Source organism: Arvicanthis niloticus, chromosome 1 (genome assembly GCF_011762505.2).
Source record: "Arvicanthis niloticus isolate mArvNil1 chromosome 1, mArvNil1.pat.X, whole genome shotgun sequence".
Classification (NCBI taxonomy): domain Eukaryota; kingdom Metazoa; phylum Chordata; class Mammalia; order Rodentia; family Muridae; genus Arvicanthis; species Arvicanthis niloticus.
The window spans coordinates 55,462,733-55,488,365 of NC_047658.1; the positions used below are offsets into that span (position 1 = coordinate 55,462,733).

At 46.2% G+C, this 25,633-nt stretch overlaps 1 protein-coding gene across 1 annotated transcript in view; it reads right to left on the reverse strand.

Annotated features, from left to right (window-relative positions):
• Cemip (cell migration inducing hyaluronidase 1) overlaps positions 1-25,633 on the reverse strand; it is a 157,022-nt gene that overhangs the window by 11,598 nt on the left and 119,791 nt on the right. The window contains exons 14-24 of the mRNA XM_034508678.2: positions 20,348-20,553; positions 19,360-19,429; positions 17,691-17,819; positions 14,627-14,712; positions 13,708-13,839; positions 11,604-11,639; positions 11,363-11,518; positions 8,777-8,957; positions 7,344-7,559; positions 3,888-4,099; positions 2,485-2,670 (exon numbers count right to left, since the gene is read on the reverse strand). Of these exons, the coding sequence (XP_034364569.1) occupies positions 2,485-2,670; positions 3,888-4,099; positions 7,344-7,559; positions 8,777-8,957; positions 11,363-11,518; positions 11,604-11,639; positions 13,708-13,839; positions 14,627-14,712; positions 17,691-17,819; positions 19,360-19,429; positions 20,348-20,553 (1,610 nt within the window). The remainder of the gene's footprint in view (positions 1-2,484; positions 2,671-3,887; positions 4,100-7,343; positions 7,560-8,776; positions 8,958-11,362; positions 11,519-11,603; positions 11,640-13,707; positions 13,840-14,626; positions 14,713-17,690; positions 17,820-19,359; positions 19,430-20,347; positions 20,554-25,633) is intronic.

Genomic DNA, 25,633 nt, shown 5'->3' on the forward strand with positions numbered 1-25,633 from the left:
TAATTGTCAACCTGCCCAGAGTGTACTATTATCACACTGATTCCCAGATGGGGAAATTATCTCAGAGAACTAACTACACCACTGGGAGTAACAGAGCTGGGAGTCTTCCCATCCCATTGTGGATACTAACTCTACTTTTGTTCAAGCCGTAACTTCTTCCAATTATAACTGCTGGGAAGGAACCTGGTCCATGTTCCAGGGAGGCAGATTATGTAGCTGCCACAGTAATAACTTGGCATTTATGATTGTTTTTCATCTCAGAGAAATGCTCTCAAGCTGAGTCCTGTCTATAAAACCTAAAGATAAGGTCCTGATTGTCTTCACACTCTTCTTTAAGGGAGCCAACTTTCAATGAACCCATATGACTGCACCAGGGCGCCAGAGCCTAGTCTACCCACTTCTGACCACAGTAGGAGCTCACACTGGATTCTTAATAGGTTGTTTATTAGCTATAGGAAGGCAAGAGGCACTCTCTTGAGAGCTGGAATAAAGGAAGTGTTGGGTCTTGTTTACTAGTTGGTACTGGAGTTGTAAGGGCAAGTGAGAAGTGGCTACTGTGACTCTTTTGTACCATGGCTATCCTGAGGAAATGAGAAAAGAAGGTAGCTCGAGAAAATAGCCTGATACCAGAGGCTTGGTGTACACACACAGTGTGAGCATGTGCGTGTGCGTGTGCGTGTGCGTGTGTGTGTGAATAAGCGTCACATGAAGTGAACTTGAGCTGCTCCAAGGCACTCCAGAGCAAGACCCTTTGTTGTGCTGGGTGTGGTAATGCACACCTTTAATCTCAGCACCCGGAAGGCAAAGGCTGGTGGATCTCTTGAGTATTTGAGGACAGCTTGGTCTATACAGTAAGTTTTAGGCCAGCCAGTGCTATATAGTGAGAACCTGTCTCAAAAACAGAAAAACCAAATATATAAACAAGAAAATACCTCTGTCCTTGGCATTCAGTGATCCCTGACTAAAACAGAAACTATCAGATCTAGGAGTCCCCAGCTCAAAGTCAACTGCAGAGCCAGTGCCATCCATACTCTCTGCATGGTGGGGAGGCTGCAGAGGTAACATCTCTGAGTGTTGTCCATGGCCACATCATACTGGTGCTCACTTCCTTATAAGAATCAATACTAAGGACCCGGAGGTAGAAGTTGGCATGACCCCTTAGCTCCTATACTGGTCTTAACAGTGTTAAAATTTCCTTGTTGCTAGATCAAACAAAGCAAGGGGAGTCTGATCTATCCCATACTCTTACACAGATCACAGCTCTGGCCTTGATCTACAACCTATGGATGCTCCAGTGAGCTGAACTGAATGCCAAGGCCCTGAGATAAGGAAGAAACTAGGGCCATGCTTCTATTATACCATATTACATTATTTGGTGATACTCCTTTGGGTAGCAACTAGTAAACCCAGTTGTGCAGAATAAAACTAAAGCCAAGCCAGGGCTCATTTACCACCTTGGAACTTCCTCCTCTTAGCCAGCCTATATTCATTTTACCCCTAATTACGGCAAGTTGATTATCCTTTTAAAAGAGAGCAGCTACTTTGTTTTCTCCTCATTAAAAAAAAAAAAAAAAAGCAAAATGCCTATTAAATAACCTTTTGTCTTACTCCCTAGAAGGCTTCTGTGGCCCCCTTTGTGTTTCCGTGGTGGCCCCCTTCATGTTTCCGTGGCCATCTTTATCCTTGAAAACCATAGGTCCACTCTTGGTGTCATTCTCAGGAGCTCTCCATATTAAACTTTAAGAAAGGAACTTTCATTTTTACCTGGACTTTTCAGATTAAACTAGCTTGGCTAGTGATAAAGGAATCTGCCTGTCTTCACACTGGCTCTACCTCTAATTCTGAGATTACAAATGCATGCCTATCTTTTTTCCATAGGTTCTGGGGGACTGAACTCAGGTCCTCATGTTTGTATAGCAGGTGCTTGACTGACTGAACCATCTGCTGGTCGTGGATTTATTTTAGGGGAGATGATCACTAGTTCCCTAGTGTCTTTATGCAGACACTTAGCTTCTATTGTGTCTCCGTTGACCAGGATCCAGTTAGCAGAAGTGGGAGGGGTTGGGGTATGGATAGTCCTAGGCTCAGATCCAGCTGAAGTAGGTTTATGCTATGACCCTAGAGAAGATTCACTCTTTTTCTCCCAGGGTCTCCTTTATCCCATCTTCAAATTAGACTATTGTTTGTTCTATTTGGGTTGGGGAGGTGGGTAACATTGTTTTCTTGTTGTTGTTTATTGCCTTAACTTTTTTTTTTTTTTTAAATTTTCCTATGATCCACTTGCAGATTTAATAAAGAATTTATTTCCATCAATAACTTGATGTCTTTAAGTGGTTAAGAGCATGGTCAGTGTTAGGGTCAAAGTGCTTGAGGAAGCATTCTGTATTCATTAGCATAAACTACACTGTAGTTCTTAGGGTTATGGGAGACCCAAGATACATAACGAAGGAGCCTCATTTCTACAAACCACAGGAGCCTCCTTACCCAGAATCCTCATCCCAGTAGTAGTGGCTCCTGCCAGGATAGCTCTGCTCAACTTTGTCCATCTGCAGGGTCCTCACAAAGGTCCCAGTCTTGGACGTTTGCTTTAGCAGGCGATTGTGAACATCTGAAAGGATGGAAAAGGTGGTGCCTCTTGGGTAGCAGAGCCCCACTCGGATCCAGTCACCCCTGAAAAAGGAAAGTGGGGTTAGTTCTGGGCAAGGCCCTTGAGCACACCACAGGAAGAATAGCAGCCAAAGAATTCTTAAGTGAGAAGTTTTGAAAGAATAGTAACTAAGAAGCAAAGTGTTCAGGGAGAGGAGGATGGATGGTGACCACCAGTGGCTGAGGACGGCTAATAGGCCGGGTCACCTGTGAGCATTCAAGGGATGAGCTAGGGGTGCTCTGTGTGGGTTTTGGCTGGGAAAATGGTATTGTTTTGAATGGGCTATGATTAAAGACCACAAACAACTGAGGGCTAGTGTCGGTCCTAAAAGAGGATGATTGGGGGGCTCTTCACTAGCTATCACCTTTTTCTGCAACTGTCTCAGGAGTACAGCGATGAGAACACAGTGCACGTAGGAAATGCTTCCATGTGCACATACACAGTTGACCTGATGTGCTTAACCCAACTGCTTCCCCTCTGCTGTGGTTTATATTGGTAGACTTGCCAGGCCCTTGGACCACCTAGGAAAGGGCACAATCCCCTGATATTGGCTTTGAGCAATTATGTAGATTTGGTTAGCCTCTGTGCATGCCTGTGAGGAATTTTTTGATTAGCTTAATTGAGATGGTGGTGGTGGTGGGACCCAACCTAAGTGTTCTATGTAAAACGAAGCAGTCATCTCTCTGTCTCTGCTTCCTGACTGGGGATACAATGTGACTAGCTGACTCCAGCTCCTGACCACGTGACGTCCTCACCATGACGGACTTTAACCTCAAACCCTGAGCCCAAATCAATCCTTCCTTCCTTAAGTCTCTTCTGTCGGGATATCTTACCACAGTAAACAAAAAAGTAATTAAGATGCCCTCCTAGGGCTTTGCTCTTCTCTTCATAAATAACACCAGCAATGGCCTGTAGTTTTTCCATTTCCTGAGTATGTGTAATACCCAGGAGCTGGGTGATCATATCATTAGTTCACTACACATTCTTTGTTCACTTGGCAAGTGAGAATCACCCCAGGCCTCCAAAGGCTCCATTATGCAGCCTCAGCCTGTGCTCTTAGATTCTTAACTCTAGGTAATGAGAACCTATCTAGGTACCTCTTACAGGGGTAAAAGGGATCAGCCTGAGGTCCTGTGAAGAGTAACCCCAAGATTTTACAAAGAGGTGTTCTCACTATCCCTGCCCGAGCTTAGCCAGCACCACTGTCCTGGGTCATGCTTTCCTGCCTGCTCTCACGTACTTGTTGAAGTTGATGAGCCAGATGGCAAGCTCAGCAGGGGCTGTCTGGTCCCAGTGGATGGTATAGCCCTTCTGTAGGGTGATGACAGGCTGATACTGCTGGTAGTGGGTGCTCCTGGTGAGGGCCCCCTCCAGGTAGAGAGGGTGGCTGGGGAAGTCATTTTTGATGATCTTCATGCGCAGATTGCTGCTCTTGTAGGCCTGGATGTACATCTTTGAAAACCCAAAAAGGAAACGTACAAGGAAGCTGTTAGAAGGGATTGTTCTAGAGGGTCTTGGCTAACATCTGATCTCAGAGGCCACTTTCAGAAGTACTGTCTCTTTGCAGAAAGGAAGACCAAATAAGGGGATGTCTCTTTGTGCTGGCGGACACAGCCCAAGTAGCACTGTGCAGCTTAGCTGACATATTCTATAATTCCCCCCCCCCCCAAAAAAATGGCCTCTGCTGAAGGAGTGACCACTGGAACTGCTAGGAGTTGGCCGCTAGTCACATAGTGAACCGTGGAAAATGGAAGCATGTGTGGAAGGACAAGAACAGGGGAGAGAAGACTCTGTCCTTCCTTCTTTCCTTCCTTCCTTCCTTCCTTCCTTCCTTCCTTCCTTCCTTCCTTCCTTCTTTCCTTCTTCCCTCTCTCCCTCCCTCCCTCCTTCCCTCCCTTCCTTCTTCCTTCCTTTTCTTCCTCCTTTATTTCTTCCTTCATTACCCTTCCCTCTCTTCCTCCTTCTTTTTTCTTTTTCTTTTCCATACTGGGCATTAAATATAGGGAATTAAATACTGTGCATGCTAGGCAAGCACTCCAGCACCGAGCTGAATCCCTACGCCTTTTTTACTCTTTGAATCAAGGAAGGTCTCATTAAGTTGCCTGCCCAAGCTGATCTTAAAACCCACTTCGTAGCTCTGGCAGGCCATGAACCTGTAACCCTCCTGTCTCCACTTCCATAGCAGTTGAGATGTCAGGGCTTGTAGCACCAGGCCCCTTGGGATGTGTGTATTCAAACTCTACTGCAGATACAACTGGCCCTTCACCATCTGAGAGTTTTTTTCCGTGTGTTGTCTTATTCACTCTCTGCCTCAGCCTATGGGCCAGGTGGATAGATAATGCTCGAGATATGGGTGCTCCCTGATGGCTTGTCACCCTTCAGTTATGCAGGCATGATTCCCACCCATGTGCTTTCCTCTCCTCCTCTTCTGTAGACCATCATTCCCACTGGCATCTTGGCACTTGCCCTGTCCACACATATGGCAGAAGCCTGGCCCTGGATCATTGTCCTTCTAGAGCTCTCAGTTGGTGCTGGGAAAATCCTCCAGCCTAGGAGAGAGGCATTGTTCTTATCTCCATGGGGTTTCCAACACTGCTAGGCAGGCTGTCTGCGTGCCTCTTGTCAACATTTTCCAGTTCTGCCCCAGCTCCTCCAGCTGTTTATCGCTCTCTGCAGGCCATCCTTCTCAGGCCTCCTCCTGGATTCTCAGCTCATGACCTCACCTCTCAGTTCAGAAAGGAACGGCCTCAACTTCCTGTTCTTGCCTTCCTTGGGACCCTCCTTCTGCTAAAGCCAGCTCTTCCCCCAACCTGCACTCTGTGCCCACCTTGCCCCTGGGCCCTGTCCTCTCAGCATGGCACTAACTCTCTCTTTACCTCTAGTCCTTCACCAAATCTCCATTTAGCTATTCTCTTAAAGCTCCACTTTCTGATATCCGCTATGGTGATAAGGATGCCCACCATGGTCATGAAGACACCTTCACTCACATACATCCTTCTCTGGCCCACCTGACCTTGGGCTTCCTTCCTAATGGGACAGTTTTCTCTGGCCTCTTTTCATTCATCCATCCATTTATCCATCCATCCATCAACTCACTCACTCACTCACTCACTCACTCACTCACTCACTCACTCATCATTCCTTTATCCAAGTAAAGGCAGTAATGGTCACAGGGTCATGGCAATTATTTCAAGTTGTTACACTCCAGATCCAGGGCCAGGCTTCTGCCATATGTGTGGACAGGGCAAGTGCCAAGATGCCAGTGGGAATGATGGTCTACAGAAGAGGAGGAGAGGAAAGCACGTGGGTGGGAATCGTGCCTGCATAACTGAAGGGTGACAAGCCACCAGGGAGCACCCATAATCTCGAGCATTATCCATCCACCTGGCCCATAGGCTGAGGCAGAGAGTGAATAAGACAACACGCGGAAAAACTCTCAGATGGTGAAGGGCCAGTTGTATCTGTTCGTGTGTTAGTCATGGGTCACATGTGCCACACTGAGTCCTGGACATGAAGACAGTGTGGTCCAGGAACCAGTTTTAAGATACTGTTTTAATTCATTTAAATCGCAAAGTGCAGATCTAAGTCACAAAAGCAATCGCTCAATAAATTTCGAAACAAAAGCAATGAAAAAAATTCTTGGTTGTGTGTGAAAAAAATTGGTTATGTTGTTAGGGCTCTGTGTTACTTTGAGGAGAACTAACATTTCAAAAGGAGTGGGCCAGTGGACTACAGCAATGGCTCAGCAGTTAAGAGCACTTGCTCCACCGGGCGGTGGTGGCACACGCCTTTAATCCCAGCACTTGGGAAGCAGAGGCAGGCGGATTTCTGAGTTCGAGGCCAGCCTGGTCTACAGAGTGAGTTCCAGGACAGTCAGGGCTACACAGAGAAACCCTGTCTTGAAAAACAAAACAAAACAAAACAAAACAAAACAAAACAAAAAAAGCACTTGCTCCTCTTGCAGAAGACCTAGGTTCAGTTCCCAGCATCTACACAGTGGTTCACAATCCTCCATAACTACAGTTCCAGGAGAACTGACACCTTCTTCTGATCTCTGTGGGCACCTACATGCCATGCACAAAGTGCATAAACACACATGTAGGCAAAACACTCACATACATAAAATAAATATTTAAAAAAGAAGTAGGCTAGAAATATAAAATAGACATGAAAGCTTGAAGTCTGAACCGGAAAAAAAATTGATTAATAATTTTTATATTAACTACATGCTGAAAGGATAATATTTTGAATATGTGTAAAATATTATTGAATTAATTTCTCTCTTTTTTTAACCTTTTAACATGACTACTAGGAAAGCGATGGCTTGCATTATATTTCTATTCCTAAAAAAGGACAGGAGGGAGGATTTTATTTGTATCTGAAACCGTTCCTAAAATATCATCACAGAAGTTTAGCTTTTAGCTGAAGTTCACACATGAGGATGCTGAGACTTTAAGGTGTAAGCTGTAGATCAGCAGTTAGTAAGTGCTGGGACCGGACATGGAGGACCCCAGTATAGTGTGTTGACTGTGAAAATCCTGTGGAATGGGAGTGAGGGGCAGAAAAAATCAGAAAGGAGCATCTGGCCTCATTCTTGGTCCAACATAGAACTAACTGGACACACAGCAGGCTCTCTGAGTCCTTGTCATATGAGCGAGAGAGTAAGCTAGCAAGTGGCTTAGGGTGGCATCCCCACCTGTGCATAGCGCCCACTGCAGATGGCCCCTCTCCAGTCTGGGACATTGATGCAGTCTGGGTGTCGAACCAGCCAATTGTCGTCCTTAGTGAGATAGGAGCCAGGGTACTCCGACACAGAGCCGTCCAGATCATGGAACACAGATGTCTTGTCCCCATCCATGTCCAGCTGGTTGAACCAGGGCCCGGGCTCTCCGAAGAACACTCTGGAAGTAATCTGAACAGGGCCCAAGAAAAAAAGGCTGAGCCAGAAGGTAAACGGAAACTGTAGCCGTCATCAGGCCAGGGCAAAGTTTCCAATTTCCGCTGACATTACAAAGCGGCCAGACAGAGGCTGCCCCTGGGCGCTGGAGGAAACCACATGGCTGACCATCTCATGGAACGCAAAAAATAGTCAGAGTGTCACCGTGCCTTAACTGCAAAAACTAGCATACAATTTTGGCTCTACTCACTGGTTTGGCTGTGAGGTGGCCTTAGAGTCTAGTCTGATAGAGGAGGGGCTTAGGATTGAGTGAATTTGAGTGCTCTGAAAAGAATGGGTTGGGGAGGCCTTGGGTGGGTGGGTGTTTGTATGAGAAATTGTGTACAGTGTGTAGGGGGTACCTGTGTGTGAGTGTATAAATGAGATTGTATGTGTGGTGGGTTTAAGGAGGACAGTCTCACAGTGAAAGCCATTGGACATCTCTGTCACTGACCTTCTCCAGGCCCTCAGGGGTCTGACAGAAGAAATTAAGTAACTTGAGTTTTGTATCTTCTCAGTGGCCCTATCTGTGAGTGAGCAGACAGGAAAAGGCAGTAGCAGGAAGGAGGAGGAAGAACTGAGGAGGGGGAGGGCACGAAGGGGAGGAGTGAGAAAATGCAAAGGTTTGGGAGACCACAGGCTATAGACAGTGTTTCTCTGTATAGGCTATATGTGTTATTTGCCGTAGATGGTGAGAAGTAGCAGTCCTCACAGGCAGCCTTGGTGATGCTCGCCTGACCCTCAGCTCCCCTCACCTTCTCCATATACAGCCAGGAAGGCCCTGTTTACATCACCTTTCAGGATGATGTTAAACAATGTCTTCAGAAGACTTCCCTTGGGCACTGCTGGAGTTTTGAGATGATCTGTGCCAACTCAAGTAGCCTGGTCACATCATGCAGTGTGTCAAGGGTCTAGAGGAAGGCTTCAGAACCCTGAGTTCATCTCCAGGTTCTTACTGAGGTACAGATGGAAGGCCAGTGGGCACTCACCCAGACTTGACCTCTTGCTGTGACCTGAGCTTGTACTTTTCCAGTTTGGGCAGAGAGCAAACTGGGACATGGTCCAGCCTACTTGGAGGAAGCTATTCCACCCTTGTGGTGGTTGCAACAGCTCAATCTCCAAGCCGTGGGGGACAAGTGAATCATCACTCAAAGCCTGGCTGTGCCAGGAGCCTGTCCTGGTACCACACTCACCGGGACATCCTCAAAGGCAATGTTGGTCACATTGTTGTGTGGGCAGCTTTGCCAGGCATTGTTTAGGCGGAAGGCCAAGGCACTAGTGTGCCTGCCCTCAAGGGCTGCGAACTTTCGGAAGGTGCAGTTCTGGATGTTGATGGGACCATCGTAGAACTGAATTCCTCTAATTGGAAAATTCCTGTGGAGGTAAGGAAGTCAGGTGTCAGCTGAGTACCATGTTGTTTGCTTCTTTGGAGGTGAATGATAAATATTTCTGGGTGAAGCCATTCCTGATCCCCCACCTCCACCAACTCCTTCCACTGAAACTCATCAAGTTAATGAATTCGCCGAGAAGGCATGTATGGGCACAGTGTCAATGAAAGAATTGCTGATGGGAAATGTCTGTATAGATGGATGAGGGATGTTAGGGATGCATTGGCTGGATAATGTTTGGTGGAGGAATGGATGGTGGATAAATGGGTGGATGGATTGGGTTGGATGGATGGGTAGATGGAGGCTGGCTGATAGGCAGATGGATGAATGGATGAGTAGATGGGGAGTTTGTAGGTAGATGATAGTTGATGAATAGATGGTGGGTGGCTGGATGAATGGATGAATTACCATTCACCCACTAGCTGATAGACATCATCAAGTACTTGATAGACAGCTAGTTGGCTGAATGAATGGTAAGTTGGTAGATAAATAGCTGTCTATCAAGTTGTTGGCTTAGGAACCTCTGTTTAGGCAGTTTCTCTACTCTTCCCATCAATGTGTCCAGTCACTAGGAAAATACTGTAAATACTTCTAGAGACTGCCAATATTCTGTCCCTTGGGAGGGGAGCACTGTTAGTCACTATCGCCCTAGTTTTAGTTGCTATAACAATTTAATCAGATTAAGATCCAGATGTGTTTCCTCTGTAAGCCTATCCGCTGGCAATGTGCTGGATTTGGGAAATAGGAACAGAAATACACAGAATAGGCAATGATCAAAAAGAATTACACTGCAACTTTTTAAGCATTGCCTGAGGCAAAGACAGCTTTTGCTGGAAAAGCAAGACCAGAAACTGACACAGGACCCCTGAAAAAGTCTGATCCTGGCAAACAGCAGGAAGGAAGTGGGGAGAGGAGGAAGCTGGGAGACATGGAGGGACCAGGGAAGAATCAGTGGCATAGAACAGGGAGGAGGGGGCTCAGAGGTACCTCTCCCACTTACTTGAGACTCGTGAGCAGAGTGTGTGAAGGGAAGGCCCACGGGGGACTGGTTAGACTGCTTGGTGGCTTTTCTCAGGGCTGGTCACAAATCTAAGCTTGTCATTTCCTATGCCTAACATGTTCGTTTATACTCGTGTCTCTGCTTCTGGCTTGGTCCCTTCCCTCCTCTTCCACTGGGAACTTAGGGACACAATGGAATGAAGAGGGAAAAGGAAGCACATGAAGGCTCTGTCCCCAGAGACAGGCTGTCCCCAGCTGTCCCTAGCCTTCTATTCAGACTCCTAGACATTGCATATGGCTCCGAAGAAGTCTCCATTCACCCCCAAATCTCCTTGTGTTTCCATATTTTTATATTAGTAAGTGATGATGCCATCACTTTGGATCTTGGTTCTCATGGGGTGCATCCATGCATTTTTTTCCAGGTGTTCAGGCAGCATATTCTTGCTAGTTCTACATAAACCATATGCTTAAGACCCTAATCTACCTCAATTAAAACTACACCATCCTTCCTAGATCTCTTCTCTCAGAGGCACTGTGAGAAACCTGTCTGAGCCTGTCAGGCTACCATAGATACCTCTGGAAGTCACCAGAATATCCTGTCCCTGGAGGTTAGTAACCTTCTAGAAAGAAATTCTAGAAATTCCGACTCAGATCACTTATAAATAAAAGGGTCTTCTATATCTCTTAAAATGGAAGCAAGGGCTTCTTGATAGATTGGTCAAGAAGACCAAGTGAATGCCTTTGTGTATGCCTCCAGGGCATAATTTGAGAGACCCATGTGCGCTCAGGTTGAAAGCTTCAGTATGTATGTTTCTGTCCTGATTATAGCAGCAAAACCTGTTCAGGAAAAGAAGACTAAACCAATTCTAGAGCCCCAGTGGAACAAGCTTAGCCTCTTGCATGCATGGCCACCTTGAGATGTGACCACCTAGGCATGATCTGTCTCTTGATGTAAGAGTCCAATCTGTGTGAGACAAGGCTGCAGGTTTGATTACTTCTGTTCATCCTGTTTGCCTCTTTGCCATAATCAGAAGTCAAAGACTTCAAGTGAGTTGCTAAGGGGACTCAGAATCCCTCTTTCTGCACACTATGTTCCCCTGAACATCTGATGGTTGTGTGCTCATTGGAATCTAGTCTACAGTGTGTTTTGACATCACTCTCCTCATTCCAGATTTCATTCTCATTGTGTTTTAACTATTATACATTGCATATTGATAGAGAGCAGAAAAATTCAGAATCAACAAATTAAAAATTACCCACTAACTTCTTTCTTTTCATGGCTGTGACTCAAGCCACACAGACATACACAGACACACAGACACACACACACACACACACACAGACACACACACACACACACACACACGGCAATTCCCACCATTGCAAACCTACTGGCCAATAGGGAGGGTCCTTCCACTGTGGTCCAAGCCACCTGGGCCCCAGATCCTGTTGTCCATCATTTCTGTGCCCACATTGCCACTCTCGCCAACAAACAAGCTGTTCTTTATCTCCTGCTTGGAGCCATCATCATATGGGAAGGTTCCACCACTGCAGAGAGGAGATGTCAGGAATGAGATGTCCAAATATAAACTCCCAAAAAAGACCAGTCACAATAGCAGTCAGTCACTCTTACCTGGCTAGGGTCAGACCGATGCCATTGTCAGCAAACCTAGGGACAAGAGTGGACAGTCAGCACATGCTCTCACTCCACAGTCAGTGAGGTTGCAGAAGGAAGGACTCTTCTTTGTCACTAGAGTCTATGTGGACATGGAAGTAGGAGTTTTGGTGGGGGGATAGTAATTTTCTGCTTTACACAGCAAATGGATATTCTGGTTCCTATTCACAGATTTGGTATTCCTTGGAGTGGCAGGTAAAGAGCTAGAAGATGTACCCAAATTGGCACGTGTTCTCAATGACTCAGCATGTGGAGATATGGAGCTTCAGTTACAAGAGAGGTCTCACAGGCCTCTCTTGCCAGCCCACCTCTGGCTGAGCCCCCAGGCCCTGTGGGGTTGATCAGGAGAAACGGCAGGTGGTGAGTGGTGGGATGGTGGGGGTCTGTGCTTTCTCACCCTCAGGCCAGCACTGCTGAAGGTAGGCTATAGTAAGAAACTCAAATAGCCTCATGAAGGAGCAGGACCTTGGGTCTGTGCTGCCTCCATTTCCTTTGTTCCTCTTCTCCCTTCCAGTACACCCCAAGAGACTTATCTCCCCCAGGCGCCATTTTCATGCACTACCCACTGCTTCCTGAATCTCGAGTGGCTTTATATCTTCTATAAGCCCAAGCCCAGGTCTTGCTCTGGCACCGAAGCCTCAAGTCATCCCTGACCCCTTCTATTCCAGTCGTGCTGGGCTGATTCTGGTTTCTGCAAGCTCTCCAGTTCCCAACACACTTCAACAAAGCTCTCTTTCAGCATTCTGCATTCCCTCATAAAAGCTCTATCTAGGCAAACTAATCAATCAAGTCTCATCTACTGGACCAAGCTGTCCAGCTGCCTTTTAATTTCTGTCCCCAGCTTTTCCTCATCTCTGGTATCACTTGGTGTTTTGCTGTGGTCCCTTCATACTTCACTGTGACTCTAGAGACATTACAGACACCAATAACTTCCTTCTCCACACATCTGGGTGACTCTAAAACCAAACATTCGTTCTATTTTGTCTTTGGAAGATTGGGGACATTTCTACTGCATACTTTGTGAGAATTTCCAACTCAACACATCTTAAGACACAGCTATCCACCCACACTTGCTCTCTGTGCTGAAGTCTGGGGCTTATCCACACTCTCCTTATCTGATTCTTTCCCACCAGAACTAGAGTGTGGTATTCCAGTTGCATGTCTATTTTCCCACCTCTAGGAGTAACCTCTTCCATACTTGCCTTCATCCAGGGATATTTGAGGCTCCCTAACTCCTCAACATCCACACTGGATTAATACCTAAAGTCTTAGAAGAGATCATTCTGTCAGCTCCAGACCATGTCAACTCTGTCTATTTGTAGGACCCCAGCCCTGATACCAGCCAGACTCTGGGCTTCCTTAAACTGTCTGGTGGAGAAGAAGGAGATGTGCCTTTATTGACAGGGTGAGTCACCATTTTCTTGTAGAAGGAGAAGGATGTTTGGCACCAGACTTCTGGGGACTTTACAGAATAAATCAATGTTTTTGGCTTGTTTTGTCGGGTGTAGAGTCTAATGGCCTTAAACGTCAAATCTCTCTCTCTCTCTCTCTCTCTCTTTCTCTCTCTCTCTCTCTCTCTCTCTCTCTCTCTCTCTCTCTCTCTTCTCTCCACATATTAGCTATGCAACTTAAGAAACCCACTAACCAACCTTCAATTTAACATCAATGAAGTTAGGATTTTGTATTCTTTTTTTTTTTTTTTTTTTTTAAGTTGCGTTCTTGAGAAATACAGTGAGAAAGAAATAAAACCAGTTTAGGCACACAGTGAGTACCCAGGACCATGACTCCCTTTTCTTTTCCTGCACTGATCACCCATGTAGCTCTGAAAGAGAGTCCCCATAAGTAACCCATAGTGCCCAGCACTGCTGGTGAATCCAGCATGCTGCCTGGGATTTCTTCTCCCACGGTCACTGTCTTCTGTCATTCTATGCCCCTGTCTTGCAGGAGGCTCAGAAAGCTGAATGTCAGTATGTTTAGAATCCTCTCTACCTTGCTCACTCTTCAGTTTAGGAGAGGAACATCAATCCTCTTTTGTAGCAGTCACCTTCCTTTCTAGACTCACCGACAGTTGTCCAGCCACACATCCCCACCCCGCAGCCAGGCTCCATGATCCTGGTTCTTGTAGGCGGTGAAGTGTCGGATAATGGCTGGTTCCCGGGGTTTCAGTGGGTCTGCATCCTGGTGAGGGCTGTACCTGGAGCATAGGAGGATACAGGAAGTATTCTTTCTGAGCTCTGTAAGCTACTTTCCACTTATAGGTCCCAGATATCCCCGACTCCACAGATATTCATTGGCTATGTCATGAACAACTCTGAGCTTCTCCTAGAAGCAGGAGGTTACATCTCTAGGGCCCAGCTCCATGCAGGAGACAGACAAGGGGTCCTATTGTTTCTAATGACCTTAAAGTTTTGAAAACACTGTTTTTGTTTGTTTTCTTTGAGATAGGTTCTCATTATGTAGCCTTGGATGGCCTAGAACTCGCTGGCAGACCATGCTGACCTTGCACTTGCAGAGATCTTCCTGCTTCTGCCTCTCAGGTGCAGAACTAAAGGCCTGTGCCATCACATCCAGCCTTGACAACCTTTTAAAAGCAGCCTTTGGTCTTCAGCTAAGCTCTGGCTTTGACTTATCGGCCTAGTTATCAAATCCATTACCATTAAAGTGGCAGTAGATGCTTCCTGTCTGATCACCTTTGTATCCCTGCCCATCTTGTCACAGCTCTGGCCATTCCCATTCCTCTGTTTTATGGCCCTGGCTCTGTGGAGGGATCTGAAAATTGCTAGGAATTTCACTTTCCCTTTAGCTACTGGAGCCTGGACTCTAATTCAGACTTAGTTTAGACTTCTAGTATAGTAGCATATATATGTCAACAGCTGCCTCAGTGCCAGCTAGTGAGAACTCATTAGGTAAGGAAATGCAGGGCCTGAAGCAGAAGAAAAGAAAGAGAGCCCCAAGACACAAGATTTCCCAGGGGTTATTACCTGGCAGAGATGATGGAGAGGAAGGGCCGCTTGTCCTTTGCTGAGGCCTCAGTCGTCTTGACTCCATTGTCTATGATCATGCCAGCCTAGGGACAAAGGACACATTAGCTACTACCACTGCCCACAGTCATCTTCTCATACTGGCCTAGACACATACTTTTGAATATGCCCACAAACCCAGTGTAGTTCTTAGACTATGTTCATAGCTCATGGATGTAGGGTCTACAGTGAGAGATGGAGAAAGCCAGTGTCATTCTGCATTTCTCTGACCAGATCTGGGAGAAGCAGATGTGTGTGTGTGTGTGTGTGTGTGTGTGTGTGTGTGCCCACACGTTTGTGTGGTGAGTGTCGGGGTGGAGGTGGGGGTGGAGGTGTAGATGAATAAACTAAAGTTTTTAAAAAGATTTATTTACTTAGTGTGTGTAAGTGCTCTATCTGCATGTGCACCTGCAGGCCAGAAGAGGGCATCAGATCCCATTATAGACGGTTGTGAGCCACCATGTGGTTGCTGGAAATTGAACTTAGGACCTCTACAAGAACAGCCAGTTCTCTTAACCTCTGAGCCATCTCTCCAGCTTCCATAAACTAGGATTTAAGAATGTCTAACCTGGGGCCATATAGCCAATTCCATATACAGAACTCACACTACTTTATGGAGTTCCTATCTCAGACTCCCAAACAAGGTCTACCAGCATGCACTCAAAAATGGGTCACAGACTTTCAAATGAAATACTTAATTTGTCTCTCTTTCCCATTGTGTGAAGGTCAGTGACTTCCTACAGCCTCTTCCAGATCCTGCTTGACTTGAGAAAGGCTAACTCTTTTTTAAAGATTTTTTTTTTTTTTTTTTGAGACAGCCTAAGCTGGCCTCAAACTTGTTATGTAACCAAGGATGGCTTTGAATTTCTAATTCTCTTGCTTCAGCTTCAGAGTGCTGGAATTACAGGTGTGTGGGACCATGTCTAGTCTATATACAAACCCAGGGCTTCATGTACATCCGGCAAACACTCTTCCCAACTGAGGTACATCCCCAACTCTGAGCCTGGCTTTCTTCTTTGGTGCCAAAGCTGTTCACTTTGCAGATACAAGGTGGATTGAAATAGAAGTGGAAGTCTTGGAGGCCACCATCCAGTCCCTTTCACTCCCAGATTCCCCTGGCCTCTTAGGAGGCTCATATCAGCTGTGCCTCCAAGTTACTATTTGTTCTCCAGCTGGCTTTAACTTCACAACAGTGACGACATGACCTTATGCTCTTGGCTCTGTTCTCACACACTGATGTTGGCAAGTCCCCTCACCTCTTTGGCTAGTCATACCATTATCTGTAAAGTTGGCTAATGATACCTACTTCACAGAGTAGCTGTGGTGACTGAACAAGATGCCTGAGAAATGACTGACTACATGACTGCATGAGGTGGGTGTGGTTGTCAGTCTTCCTGGATAGAAGCATCCAGGATGCAGACCCTATACTCTCTGCTCAGCCTGTCAAGCTGGCCCTGCTGTAGATTCTTTAATTTCTCCCTACCTATCTCAGAGGATAAGAGCCCCTTCTGCACTCAAGTGCTAAATCATCCTACACACATCTATGTCCTTGACTCTGACTTGCCTTCCTATTAGTGTTGAGAGTCAGTGACTTCCTGATGTTGCTTTTTGACTGCAATACTCCCTGTCCCAGCCCCCTTTCCTTTCCAGTCCTGTGGACCCTCTCTTTTAAGTAGAATACCTTGAAGGTCCGGGAAATCACTGGTGGATCCCAACAAGAGGTCGATGTGTTTTCTGTCCTTCTCTGACAGTGATAAGGTCTAAGCACCTGCCTCTGCATGGGGCAGCACAACATCCAGCCACAAACTCCCTTCCACATTTCTGCCACTGCCTCTGGAATTGTCACCCTGCTCAGTCTCTGAGACATGACTAAGGAGGTGCTGCCTCTCCCCTCCTCATGAGTCTTTCCACATCACTGGCTTTTGTTCTCTTAACCCCAGGTTTCAGCACAGATCTGCTCTGATCATATGTTCCTTCTTTTTGGGTCTTCTCCCAGATTCAACATTTTTGAAACAGGTTTGGTTTGTGTATGTGAATGCGGAGGTCAGAGGTAGATGACAAGTGACTTCTATTGCTTTCTATTGCTGTTGTTATGTTTATAGACGGTCCTTCATTGAACCTGGAGTTCACTGGCTAAATAGCTGACCTGAGGCTTTGGGATTTGCCTGTCTCTGTTTTCCGTCAACAGGGTTATAGACATGCACTTCTGTTTTTGTGCTTGTACAGCAAGAACGTTACATACTGAGCTATCTCACTAATTCTCTGAAATATTTTTTCTTGACTCTGGATGCCATCCATTCCTCTCTGGCAGTACCCTGAGTGTCCTATTAAGAACTGAGCCAGATACCAGCTTGTTTGTTCATTGTCTCTATGTCCTAGAGACACAGAGGGGCCATCTTTGTCTCAGCCTTATTCTGAGCTCTGTTGGCATGTCCAATGGCTTCAGTCTTAACTATTGCTCCTATGGGAAGGCTCTTGATATATTAAGATCCCAGCCATCTTAATACTTCTTCCTTTTGCTCTAGACCCTAGCTTGAAGAAGGGCTTGTACTGGTACTCAGGAAAGGAGGGTGATAAATGAAGATGGTCAAGAAGTTTCTCATTTTCCACCTACTGACTTAACACTGCACAGATGGAGCCACCCACTCCCTAGAAAGAAAGGAGAGAGTTCTAGATGCCAATGCTACTCAGAACCATGTCCAAACTTCCTGTAGTTCATGGCCATACCTCATTTCATAGTCAATATCACTGATGCCCACAACAGGATCACAAAATCAAATCTGATGTCCAACCCAGCATCCTCTGGGAGTGGAAGCTGGGGTGAAGGCACACCTTGCTCTTTGGTCTGTATGGATGCTGTGATGAGGCAGGGCCCCACAGGAGACTTGTGGCGAGTGACCTGCAGGCTTTGGAAGGCTTCTCTGGACCCACAATAAGAATGCAGCTCTTCCAGGCTCTAATCACTGCTGCATGGGGCAGGGGAATGAACAGGCTGGCCGTAGTGATGAAACACAGAGAGACTTACCCGGTAGTTAGAATGTGCTCGGTTGTTGTAAAATTTTCCCAGTGGAATGTGCTCAGAATAACCTGGGGAGTACATTCCCACGGAGGGGCCTGTTGGCACATGGTGAAAAATGAACCAAAATCCAGTTTCCTGTTGGGACAGGAGAGAGAGACATAGAAATTAATGGCAGTGAGTTCCTGATTGAGCAGGCTAGGCCAGGATAGTGAATACAGTACTGTGGCCAGAACAAATCATCACCATACACACCTGAATGGTCCAGTATTTAGACACCATACACCACCAAACACATCCATGTGATTCAGTGCTTGACTAAATACCATATACCACCAAACACATCCATGTGGTCCAGTGCTTGACTAAATACCATGCACCACCAAGCACATCCATGTGGTGCAGTGCTTGACTGAATACCATACACCACCAAACACATCCATGTGGTCCAGTGCTTGGATAAAGGGAAAATATTGAGGCTACTGCAATTTGTGGGGTTCACCTTGGTAGCTCACACTCTTCACATCGGCCTTGTTCTCTGTCTGCACTATCTGAGTTAGTGGGTCACTGTAGAGGTTAGACTGCTGGTGGATAGAATTCCGAAAGCAAATGTTAGCAGCTTTTCTTAGAGATCTGGAAGCTGAGGCCCAGAAAGAACTATAAACAGGGTCAGGGTCAGGGTCAGGGCCTCAAGCAAAACCAGCAGCAGGGGAGAACTGGGTTAGATCAAGCCTGTTGGAGCAGAACATGATGCTTGTTGCCTATCTGCCACCACCCAGCTCTATGGGGCTTTGGACACACTAGGTCTCCTGTCTTAGCTTTCACCCTAGCCCAGAGTGCACCCTTTATGTTAGAATCACTTGGTGTTAGCTTACAGCACCAACGTGTCAGGCACCATCCTAAGGCAACATGACTCATTTTCTAATGGATTACTGTAAATAAATTGCTTAGTACTCTGCGATGGAATGTCCCCCACAGGGTCATGTGTTTGAACACTTGGTCTGCAGCGAGTGGCCCTGCTTTTGGAGGCTGTGAAACCTTTAGGAGAGGAAGACAAAAATGGAGGATGTGGGTCATTGGAGGTGGGGCTTGAGGATTATAGCCTGGCTTCACTTCCTGGCTTCTCCGTTTTCAAAATGTTTTTTTTTTTTAATTTTATTTTAATGTTTTATGTTTATGAATGTTTGGTTCTTATGTATGTTTATATACCACATGTGTGCCTGGTACCCACAGAGGTCAGATAGAAAACATATGCTCTCCTGAAACTGGAGTTATGGATGTTTGTGAGCCACCATGTAGAAGCTGGGAATCAAACTCAGATCCTCTCCAAAAACAAATACTTTTAACCACAGGCTATCTCTCCAGCCCCTCCTACTGTTTATGGATTCACCTAGAGGTGTACAAGCTCTCACTGTCACAGCCACAAGTGACTCCTGCCACCAAACCTTCTCTTCTTCTATGGACTGTATTCCTTTATGCCATAAGCCAAAATAAATGACTTATTAGCTATGGTCACCAGGATTATAAAGCGACAGGCTGAACTGTTATTTAAAATCAAGTCACAGGACTCCCCATCTCCAGGACTCCCCATCCACACAGATGAGTGGTCTTATGTGGTTCTAAACATAGCATATCCCGGGCAGCTGCTGCCAGCCCCACCTTCCTTATTTCTGTTTACCTCCGACCCGGCAGCTGCACAGTTGATGAGATTGTTGTTGGGATTCGCCATCCAGAAAGTGGACACAGCACTGCAGGGAGAGGACAGAAGTTGAACACAGTCAGAACGAGAACTGCCAGCACTCTCTCTGCTACCCAGTGGTAGAGCCCTGTGAAATATCAGTATTAATGGAGACTGTTGTCTGAGAATTAAGAGATTGTTGGTGTATCTGTGTGTGACTTCACTTTCACACCAGAAGACAGAGCATTTAAGCTTGTGCACTGTTCAGGGCTGTAAAAGTGAGGTGTGGACCTCTGCAGAAGCATGAATTTGAGTCTGAGGAAGCAGACCTGTCTAAGGGAGGTTGTCTGTTCAGGAAGAGAAGTGTCTCTGTCTGTATCTGCCTCTCTGTCTCTGTGTCTCTTCTCTGTGACTCTGTCTCTCCTCTTTGTGTTTCTCTGTCTTTCTGTCTCCATGTCTTTGTTTCCTTCCATTTCTCCTTTTATTTCTCTGCCTTTGTATCTCCATGTCTCTTGGTCTGTTTGTTTCTCCTATGTCTGTTTCAGTCTCTCTATGTCTGTCTCTGTTTTACTGTCTGTATTTTTCTATCTCTGCCTTTCTGTCTCTTTGTGACACCACATCTCTCTCTGGTTAGAAAGAGACTACTGTGGTACTATGGGCACATGTTGGGAGCGAATGTGATAATTGTTTTCTGTTCACAAGATTCCATATGGTAGAGAGCCACGGGCGAGCCACGGGTAAGCCACGGGTGAGCCACAGTTCTCCAGACCAAACTGTGCTAGTGAGGCTCACAGAGGAGGGAGGACAGAAGAGGGAGACGGGAGGAGGGGCTACTCTTGGTATCTCACTCTGAGAAGCAGGCGGAAGTGAGCAGTAAGCTTTTAAAAGTCCTGAGGCAGGATGTTGAGTACTCATGCTCATCCCCTCTTCCCTCCCTCCTACAGACCCCAGTGTAGGGAATTCCCTGCAATTCCACGTGAGCACTTACTTGCAGTCCTGCCTGGGCTTGGGAATGTACCCTGGGTATGAGTCCTCTGTGATCACTTTGCACATCCTGCTATCCCGATCCGATGGGAGGAGGGTCCCTGACTTAACAAGGAGGCCAAGGCAGTGGTCAAAAGTGTTGCGTTCCTCTGGCCCATCTTCAGTGAAGAAGCAGTGGCCCAAAGAATTATAGCCCACAACATCCTTGATCTGCAGGGTCAAGACAGGAGTTTTACTCAGCACCCAGGTGTGCATGTGTCTACATAGTCAGTCAACAAGCACAAAATAGTACTGAGCTATACCAGGCCTGAGTAGCCTGGGGGTAGATACAACCTTGCCCTCGGGTTGAATGTGCTGGGGATGAGGCTTTAGTGGATAAGGATGGGGATGAAATATCAGAAGCGCAAAGGTAGTTTCAAGGGGAGAACCAGGCTTGGGTTCCAGAGACTTTTCTGCTGAGGACACAGCTTGCCAGGACCTCCTGAAGAGGGTTTCCAGGGCCAGAGTGAGGGGCAGAATAGCTCCCTCAGGAGGTAGTACCACAGGAGGCCTGGAAGATCTTTCATGAAGGTCTTAACTAATACATTTTGCTTTGTTTTGTTCTGTTGTTTTGTTTTTCCAGATAGGTTTTCTCTGTGTAGCCCTGGCTGTTCTGGACCTTTTTCTGTAGACCAGACTGGCCTTGAACTCATAGAAATCCACTGACCTCTGCCTCCCAAAATATTGGGATTAAAGGCGTGCACCACCACCATCAGGCAACACTAATCTACTTCATGAGTCTTTCAACCCAGGTCAGTTTGTTAGCCTGCGATGCCCACCAGGACACCTTTGCACCCCGGGCTGAAAAACAGAGCAGGCTGGTAAATCCAGCTCCCGGGTCACCTTCCCAGATAGAAAAACAGAAAGAACATTTTGAAGCACACTGTGAGAGCAGAGTGTGGTCTTAGCATCACCACCAGGAAGATCTTATACCAGCCTGCCTAGCTGGCTCAATCACTACCACAAAGCTATGGGCTTGACCTCCAGCATCCCCAAAGCCTCAGAATCCTTAGAAAGCCCTGTCCTGAGCCCCAGTTCCCTGTTCACACTAGACTCTGACAACAGTGATTCTCCTACAGAGGCTCAAACACTGGCTTTGGCTCTCAGCTCACAAGGTACAGTGGGTGAGGGTGGAAGCCCTTTGCATATCTTTACTGTGTTCTTCCATCCCTGCTTGTCCAGTGACTTCATCCAATGAGATCTTCCCTGCTTACTTGTGACCTCAGATCAACCCACACCTCTTAAGGAGCTGACAGTGTACCAGGAGCTGGAAAATCTGTACACCATCCAAATGCCCTTGGCACTGACTGAAATACCAAGGCCATTGCCCTTAGCCCTGGTGCCACTCACTATAAGGGACTGTCTTGCTCACTGAAGGACACTCAGTAACCCTGGTCTGTCCCTGCCAGGTAGCAATATCACATACCACCTACAAGCTGTTTCCAGACTTCCATTACTCAGTAGTCCACTGTGTAGGAAAGATGACAAAACTGTGTCTAATGGAAAAGCATTGATCTAGGGTGACACTGCAGGTGCCTGCTCCCTAACGCCAGGCCATCAGCTGTTAGAATTGTACACACACAAAGCCCCTGCATGGCTGAACATGGGCTGGCCTCTTAGACCTTTAATTTCTCTGCAATCTTACAAAGTCCTCTTGCAAATGTTGTTTTAGAAATGAGGGAGATGGGGCTGGGAGAAACTAAGCAACTGTCCAAGGACACAAACGCTTAGTGGTCAAAGCCACAGCAGGGACATTTGGTTTCTCAGGCCTGTGTGTTCACTCTGTCAGTTTACTCCACTCTCCACTCCACTTGCTTATACCAGGCAAACTGTCTGCCTCTTAAAATAAGCATCCTTCCTTTAATCTTTGGTTTTAATCTTTGATAAGGGCATGACCTTGAGGCTCATTCACTCCTTCAATGGGTATTTCAGTCAATGCCAAGGTCATCCAGTGGGATGTTCCCTTCTCTCCTAGTGAGAAATGAAAGCTTGCTATAAATAGCCCAGAAAGACAAGTCTGGGAGGGGATGCGGCTGCTCTTGCTGGCAGAGACTTCTAAGATCAAATTCAATGTCTGGCCTTACAGAGGAGGAAACCATGCCCAGGGAAGGGATGTGGGGTATCCCAGGCAATTTATACCTTAGACTCTACTGTCTTCTGCTCATGATCTTTCTGACTTGTCCCTACCCACTTGCCCTGCATGTTAGATCTCTGAAAGTGAGTGAATGAGTTAGGGACATTTTTCTAACACTCAAGGAAGAGCTGGCTTCTAAGACTTGTGAGAGGTGCTGTGAACAGAAGGGGCTTCACCAGAAGGAAGAAAACCAGCTGCTGCTGTTGGAAGTCCAGTTCTTACACACGCTATCGTATTTCAACCCTATCTCTTGAATTGAGTGTCCCAAGCCCCTTTGCAAGGACAGAACTCAGACTTGATTTCCACCAGCTCCAGAAATAGAAACCAGCCCAGTGCTTTGTTGTTACAATGAGTTTGGCAAAGTCAAGAGAAAAGCACAGCAAATGGAAGTCTAGTGCGGGAGCTGAGTATAATTCACATCATTGCTCAGTCACAGACTTACTCTGCTACACTGAGCATCCCTTGTGTGACAGAGGGGATGCTAAAAATGTTTCAGATTGTTTCTCCTTAGACTATTTCATAGAATTGACTATTAGGGATAATAAGTAAATGGGTAGACAGACAGACAGACAGACAGATAAATGGGAAGTAGGTAAGTAGATGATAGATAGATAGATAGATAGATAGATAGATAGATAGATAGATAGAGATAGTGGGTAGATAGAAAAATAGATGATATGATTAGTAGGTAGATAGACATACAAATAAATAATAAACAGATGGTAGTTACATGAATAAATGGATAGGAAAATAGGATAGATAGGTAGACATAGATTCATATAGACAGACATAACAACTAAATGAATACTGCCCTGCAATGGGGGCTGTCCTTATATGCCAGAAATTATATGCAAGCCCTTCTGCCATTCTCTTTGAGAAAGCTAAAACTGTATTGCCTCTTTGTGTTTCTGCATATGTTCTTGCCTGCTGATATCTATAGTTCATGATTCCTGGAAGCTGTTTTAAGTCTTTCACTGTAGTAGGGTCTGGCCATGAGATTGTACAGGAGAAAATTCCTAGGTTCTGCCTAGTAATGAAAGACCCAGAAACAGCTGTCAGGTATTGCTTCAACTAGTGCAACTCTCTATTGAGTTGCCATCAAGTCAGGGTATTGTTGGGGTTGGGGGTGAAGGTGGGGTGCCAGTACTAGGGGAGACTAGAGGTGGCAGCACTAGGTCTGAAGACTATTTTCTGTGCACGTCAAGATACATGATCACCCCAATCTGAACTGGTTTCCATCGACAACCTGTTGCTTCAATTAAACAAGCAAAAGCAGAAATCACTGGTTGGTTGACTCTCTGGAGATGCAGGATTCCACTGTAGATTCAATCAAGCTCATATCGGAAATAGTTCTTTTAAAGAAACTGGCAGCGAAGAGCATGTGCAGAGATTTTTTTCACCTTGTCATAGGTCCTCAAACAATATGGGATGCCAACTGTTTATTAGGCATTTGCATGGCATCAGAAGCCATGATTTAAAGTGCAATGGAGCAAGCACACAGGCACTAATCAAATACCAGGTCATTTTATACTGGACTTGAAATGAAGGATTTGGGCACCCTTCAGGGGTTCCTGGTACCAAAGAGGATGCTATTTCTGCGGTCTAGGGTGCAAATAATATGATATATATCCCTGAGAAGCCTTACAGCAAATTCAGTCCTTTTAAAAAGAAAAAAAATTACTTCCAAGTGGCTGACATTATTTAAAAAAAAAAAAAAAAAAAAAAAAAAAAACTTAAAAATAAAATTCCTGAGGAGAAGCTGGCCTTGGAGCAGAGGCAAGGGTCATTTGTTTTGAAGGTCTTAATGAGTTTTTGAATATGCAAATAGAAGTTGCGAGAGGAATAGAACAAAACCCTACCTAAAAAGGGAAGGAATGCTTCCAAGGCTGTGCAGGGAAGGTAGGGAGGGGTGGGGGGCAAGGATGGGGGAGGATAGAGCTTGGAAGGTCAGGGCGCTGCCTGAGGGAAAGCATGTGACCTGGAAGGGGGCAGTGAGACCGGAGAGACCTGGTTCTCTTCCACAATGTCAATTTCTACGCTCTGCTCTGCTCTGCTCTGCTCTGCTCTGCTCTGCTCTGCTCTGCTCTGCTCTGCTCTGGAGTCATCTCTACCTCAGACTCCCAGGGCAGCCCTGGACCAAGTAGCTTTGAGGGAGAGGAAAGATGGAGTTTGGGTCCAACATCTGGGCTCAAGTGAGAAGGAGAGAAGAGAACAACTGCATAGCTTAAAAAGTACAAGCTATATTTAAAGACACTGGAAAAGGGGTGAGTCAGAGAACATGGAAGCATCTCCCACAATTCCCAGGGCTGTGCAGCTGGCAGAGAGGATGTTTGGTTTCCCCATCATGAGCTCCAGCCATCTTTAGCAGAATCCCAAGCGAAAGGTGTGGCCTCAGGGATAGAATGCTTAGGGACTGACTGGATCCACTGGTACCTGGAGCCATGCAGGGCACAGCAGTTGCAACCTGCTGGGTACATCTTGGCTTCAAAGCACAGGCATTTATAATAAAGATAAGTTGTGAGCAAGTCCTCAGAAAGGATGTGCTTTCTTCTGCACAGTTTCCCACACTTAAAGAAAGGAGGTAGAAGAGAGCAGAACTCACACTGGGGTCTTTGTACCTCTTGCTACAGGCCAGGAATATATTGATTGCCTTCCAGTAATAGAAAGATGATGTTCAAGGTCCTGCTTAGGAGGTCAAAATACACATAAAGATGCTCTGAGCCCATTCCCTGTGGCCCTGCAGAGAATGAATGCAGAACCTCTCCTTGGGGAAAGACCCTGTATCTGCAAGCATCCTGGGGATAGTCAGTACAGAGCCTCCTTCTGAAGGCAGGCTTCCTCTCTGCACCTGCCATTGGAGCCTGGTGCTGTCTGCTATATTGCCAGAAGGACATCCTCAACAATGCTACTATCACAGGAGACGTTCCTAGAGCCTCGCTCCATGGACTCAAAACAGGAACTTGGTGAGATGCAAAAGCAGTATGAGAATGGGGCCCTGTGAAAGGAGGGCAGGCGTTGCTAACAGCTCCATCAATTTGGTGTTTTTCTGCTGAAGACCTTTCCTACGTGAGCACGTGAGCACCTATTGGGACTTTTCAAAGTGGCAGGGAGGGGGGT